We start from the raw sequence: 5,677 nt of genomic DNA, 5'->3' as shown, positions 1-5,677 counted from the left end.
CCGAAGAAGTAAAATAGGCTAGGCCGCCAATATCTCTTGGCAACGGCTTCTGCTAATAAAAGGCCTTTAGACAACGCCCCAGTTAAATATTTGGTTAATAAGCCAGCAATTTCTGGTGGATATGGTAAGTCTATGTCCTCCCTCTTCTTCTTCTTCTTCTTCTTCTTATTCTCTTCTTCCTTACGATTCTGCCGTTTCTTTCTCATGATAGAAAACTGCTGACTGCTTAAAAAAGTCTATGGATAATAATCAATGACAAAGCAATAATGAATATACAAGAGAAAGTTCACAGAGAACTCTTGCCATGAACATTTTTACTTGTGGGAATGATTCTTCATTCCTCTGAAAAATGTATAAGAGGTTGTTGGGTCATGCTATTTGAATTGATTGACATCTTTTTCCAGCTTAAAAGAAGAGAAAGAAAGAGAGAAGACCAAAGCCATCAGGTCCAAACGCCTGTGTTTATTTCTGATGCACTCTCCAGCAAAGCTGTAGCTACATATTTTGCTTGCCTTTGAGGTGACCCAAAGTGAAGGAGTTGGGAAAGTTTGAAAGGAGTGCAGAAAGTCTATCCAATCATTGTAAGGGTGTTTATGACTGAGAGATCATTGTACCTGGACATGAACTTGTTTGCACAGTCAAAGATGCATCTTTCTTGGATATGAAACTTTCTAAAGCTAACATGCAGCATAAGATATATCAAAGGGCATTGTGAATGTCTTTTGTAAACGCCATTTGTATTGCCTACATCATATTTCCAATAAGTTACCCGCTTACATTTTTCAACCCTTGTGTATTATCAAAGAGAAGCATCATGGTAAAGAGCCTTCTTCTACAACTAAACAAAAAGTATGTACCCTCTTTTGAAGAATGAAGCTATTTTTTTTGCCTTACACTTTATTCAGTCATTTTATTTAGTTTTTCTTACATAATACAAGAGAATAGGTTCATAATCATCGAGGCTTGCGAGTACAATCAGCAGAAGCCCATCCAATCCTCTGGTTCTCATTATCATATATCACCAGTTTATCTTGCAATGAAATGTCTGTACAGCATACCAACAAGGAAAAGTTGGATTGCAAGGGAAGGCAAACAAATTAGAAACTTAGAAGCAAAATGACTGGTCAAGCTATATGCAATAAAAACACTCTTACCTCCAATCACATTGGTAATTCCTAGTCCAGCTTCAGTGCCACTCAAAATTCCTAGGCAAACATTTCCTCGTTCCTGAGAAAAATGAGCTTGTTATATTGCATTCTCTTTTTAACTCCATAGAACTGTACATTTAGTTTTAATTCTTTGAAAAAAAATAATTAATGGTTTCCAGAGGTACTTACAGTGACAATGAGATAAGCTTCAGGTGGTAATACTAGCTTATTGTTATTTGCACCGGCAAAACTCAGCACCAAAGTGTTAAAATAGTTCCTAACATCTCGCACAGATTTAAAAGGTTTTGCGCCTTTCCAGCAAATTGGCAGAGCGTTATCTTTCACATCTCGTAGTTGCTTTCCAGTTAGATCTTTCCTTATCTGAAAAATGATGTGTGCAATCAGTTCTGGTAATGTGTTTGCATTCATAAGGTTTTGTGCATTGTGTTTGCTTTTTCTGTCTCACCAGATTGAGTACAGTTTGGTAAACTTTAGAACTCAAGTAAGTGTAGGTGGCTCCAGAGTCAAAAATAACATTAAGGCCCTTTACACCGGTAGGCTTCCCACCAAAAAGAAGTTCTGCTGGACCAGAAGAATAATGTTTACTGAAACGAAACCAACAAGAAAGAAACACACGTTAGAGGTAACATGGAACTAGTAAAGAAGTAAAGAAAATATATCTGATTGTGCTTACTCAAAGGAATTTTGCAACATTGGCGTCCAAGTCATTCCTGATTTAGGGACAAAATCAGCTCCAAGGAACAAAAACCCTCCCCCTCGTCCACTGAAACAATGACCTACCACATTTTTTGTTATACCCATGCCACTCAGTTGTGATGAGATGCTTGCTTTACTTTTGCCAAGTCCAAGGACTCCAGCAGTGGTAGGAGGAGGGTGTGGACCACGATTTTGTAGACGATATCCACATCTGCAGATGAGGAAAAACATAGTACCGTTAGGTATCATGGAAGTGAATGTATCTATAAACACAATACACAAACTGTACGAATTTCAACATTTTACTTCGAAAGCAAACCATTTTTGAAATTGACAAAATTCTGAGTTATTGATATGGTTGAAATCACTTCTGAAATTCAAAGGTTGTAAATTGAGAAGAAGAGATGGAAATTCCCACCCAAAGGCCAAGAGGGGATTAGAAAGGGAGCCATTGACAAGGCCCAGGGGAAAGTTGTCTGAGACCATGACACCAAGAACTGAACCACGGTCAGCATATTCAACTTGAAAGCCACATTTTTCATTTGGATTCTTGCATGGATTTGACTTTGGAGAGTTAAGTGCAGCACATATGGGATCCTTGCAAGGCAGAAAGTTGTTCCTAACGGGCTTGTAAAGACGGTCACGAGGCTGCAAAAAGGAAGATAAAGGCATCATAAGAACCTAGCAGTCTTTGTTTTTTTCTTGCAAATCATTATAATGCTATGATCATATTGGAGTAAGAAATTTACCTGAGTGCAACCAGTACAAGGAGCATCACATTGGACCCAAGTGAGGTCGCTGCCAGTATCAATGTCAAGCTGAAAAGGCTTAGGTGGGTTGCCTATCTTAAGTTCCACAGAATAGTACCTGACAATTGACAGAAATGGGAATTCCATGAACTTCAGTGGTTATGCTTTAATATGTAGATATAAAGAGAGGGCAAACCAAGAGTGAACTCAAAGTCATATCATCATGGAGAAATCAAATTTTATTGCAATCAAATTGGAAAATAACTACAAACCCAAGAAAATAATTACACTGATAAGAGGAGATAAGAGATAAAAATCTGGGGAAAAAAGGAAAACATCTTTAAGAAATTTTATCAACTTATCATGGGGAATTGGTAGCTAGAATTTGGCCAAGGAATCCAACTTGGAAGGGCAAAGGGATAATGAAAATATCTGAAAGATTAAAAACATACGAGAGAAGGAAAACAAATAGGATATAAGGCATCTCAGTGAAACTACAGACAGATCCAATGAACCCTGAAATTTACCAAGGACGGAACATGAAATCAAATTTAGAGAATGTAAACGAGAAATACTTCAAATATTCTGCAACAAGTTCAAGAAAATAGCATAACCAGAAAAAGAAAACAAAGAATCAATTCAATTGGCATAAACAAAATTAACCAGCATATTTATCAGTGATCAAATTCAGAACAAAGCAGCATATAGAGAAACCAAACCACGTACCAAACAAACTTAGAAAGAAAAAAAAAAACTCAAAATAAACAAAACCAACGTTTAAAAAAACAAAAAAGGCAGTACCCAAGAGGATAGACATTGCCAGAAACAGGAAGGAAAACAGAGGAGCCAAAACCATTAACAACCGTTGGATGGACTGTACTCCTCTTCCATAGTCGCTGACCTTGACCGGTTGCTGCAAAACAGCCATGTAAATGTGCAGAGAGAACCTGAAAGACGAAAACCATGATCATCAATGACGCTCTTTTTCCTTTCATTTCCTGGTCAGCCATCTCTACTAAGGATCAAAAACCCACAAAGAAATCTATTGCAAAAATCAAAAGAAAGAATTTTTTGAATCAGAGGCCAAAAGGGTACTTAAAAGACCATTTCTTTTCTGATGAAAAAGAAATAAAAAAACACAAAGCCCCTGAGAACTTCGTTGGGAAGGTGTGAAGGTGACTTCTGGGCTGAAGACTAGGCTCCTTCTTGTATAGGCGCGCGCTTTTCAATTTTATTTTCTTTTTCCTTTTTCTTTAAATAAGTTTTGAAAGTTCATTCCAGTTTAGAGTTTTAAATAATCCGTGTCCGGTCAAGGGGTTTTGCTTAGGGTTTGGAATCTTCCTCCGGAGTTGGTAGCTTCAGTTCCAGTTCCCACTGCGTACGCGGTCCTGGACGCTGAAAAATCATTAAATGGTCAAATTTGCCATTGGAAAAGTTTATGGAGATGGCGTTTGGATAGGGGCAAAATCGGTATTGTACAATATGTTTGGTTTCGATGGTGACAAAATGGAGATGAAATTGACATATGTGGACGGTAGGGTCATCTGGATCAGCTGTTTTGCACGTTGGCCTTTGGTCTTTAACTTGGGGAGTAAGGAGCCTGGGTTTGGGACTTTGAGAGTAGACTTGGTAGACTGACTGACTGTGTTATGATTTTTTGAGAGTTGCTTTGGGTTCAATTATAAGTGTAGTTAAATGGCAGAATCAATGAATTCTATCACACTTTTAGCATAAGGTTTACTGGTTCCAACAATCAAATGTTTAAGGATTTTTTTTGGTTCAAGGGATGAAATAATTTCTGAAATAAGTCGAATTTGGAAGTGAATTTCTATATTTTTTATTCAAATTATTTCAATCCATAATTAAGAGGCAATAAATCTTTTTTTAGTTTTTTATTTTTGAAAAATCGGATATTTTTATATATCTTTTTTATGATAAAAACGCGTTTGTTTTATTAAAAAAATAATAATTTATGAAAAAGAAAAACCCTCCAAAAAAAAAAAAGCAAAGTAGAATGGTCAAGATTATATAACAAGTGCACTTTCAAAGAAATTAACTCCATCTGCAAGGGCAATACTTGACAAAAATGGCAATCAATAATGCATCCACGCACACATTTTTCCAACTATTTTCAGGAGTTTTGCTACTAATATTTTATGGAAAACCCTAATCCCACGTTATTATTATAAAAATAAATCGAAATGATAGAATGGAGAAAATAATGGAATTGAAGTGTTCATACGAAAGAGTGAAATAGAGAATGATGGCATTGAATTAAGAAAACTAATGGGAAAAGAGAGAGTGGTTGGTGATTGGATCCTTTGCTCAATTTTGCGTGAAAGGAATACTTGTTTATTTCAATTGTCAAACTACCATGGGCCTTATGAGAAATTTGGAAACTTTCTCTATTTAATAGTAGTAATATTAAAGCTCTTTGGAGATAATACCTAGGATTTACAAAGCTATGTTTTCTTGATTAGGAGCTAGGATTAAGTCTTAATCCACCTATAAAGTAACTCACCGAATCGAATTACTTGTCCATTTTGTCATGTTTAAGAAAAGCAGCAAATTAAACTTATCATAATCAAGAAGGGAATCTTGCCATCTTTATACAAACTTGTTTCATGTGATGGAAAATAATTCAAATTTGACATTTTGAATAAAAAATACAGACATTTATTATTAAATTAAATGATTTATGATCAAGATTCTTATATATATATATATAAAGTACTTATACCAGGTCTTGGTTATAGGCCTGATTATTAGGGGGTTACCTCCTAAAATAAGCCTAATCTTCACCCAAAATGAAAATTGAATAATTTGGCTGTAGAAGTTGAAACATAATCACCTTATGATGCATGCACCTAACTTAGTGAGCCCATGTCATCATTTGCTCTTGTTTTTTCTTTTCTTTTCTTTTAGAGTCGTGAATTTTGTGATTCAATGTCACATGCAGCGCCATAATTAATTAAAGTCATCAAGCCAATAGTGTTAAACTATTTGCTAATTTCATCAAGGGTCTTTTTCAACTATGCTATGCTATCTTCCCCATGCATCTTA

At 35.8% G+C, this 5,677-nt stretch overlaps 1 protein-coding gene across 2 annotated transcripts; it reads right to left on the bottom strand.

Annotated features, from left to right (window-relative positions):
- Positions 1-697: 697 nt before the first annotated feature.
- LOC18592366 (aspartic proteinase Asp1-like) lies at positions 698-3,982 on the bottom strand. Of its 2 annotated transcripts, XM_007019057.3 has the most exons (9): positions 3,719-3,982; positions 3,416-3,561; positions 2,615-2,732; positions 2,284-2,513; positions 1,843-2,076; positions 1,615-1,753; positions 1,338-1,529; positions 1,155-1,227; positions 698-1,045 (listed from the first exon to the last, which is right to left on the bottom strand). In XM_007019057.3, the coding sequence occupies exons 1-9, from the start codon at positions 3,719-3,721 to the stop codon at positions 954-956; spliced, it is 1,227 nt and encodes a 408-aa protein (XP_007019119.1). In that variant the 5' UTR covers positions 3,722-3,982; the 3' UTR covers positions 698-953. The 2 variants fall into 2 exon arrangements, with proteins under 2 accessions (XP_007019119.1, XP_017981865.1); XM_018126376.2 differs by having other exon boundaries at positions 3,416-3,982.
- Between the last annotated feature and the right edge of the window lie 1,695 nt (positions 3,983-5,677).

Source organism: Theobroma cacao, chromosome 8 (assembly GCF_053813885.1).
Source record: "Theobroma cacao isolate CCN51 chromosome 8, ASM5381388v1, whole genome shotgun sequence".
Lineage (NCBI taxonomy): Eukaryota > Viridiplantae > Streptophyta > Magnoliopsida > Malvales > Malvaceae > Theobroma > Theobroma cacao.
This window is presented reverse-complemented; position numbering and strand designations above follow the sequence as displayed.

Coding starts and splice junctions, on each gene's coding strand:
- LOC18592366 (XM_018126376.2), bottom strand. CDS start 3,624: ATGGCTGACCAGGAAATGAAAGGAAAAAGAGCGTCATTGATGATCATG. Junction 2,514..2,614: donor CTTGTACTGGTTGCACTCAG/GTAAATTTCTTA, acceptor TCCTTTTTGCAG/CCTCGTGACCGTCTTTACAA. Junction 1,530..1,614: donor ACCAAACTGTACTCAATCTG/GTGAGACAGAAA, acceptor ATCATTTTTCAG/ATAAGGAAAGATCTAACTGG.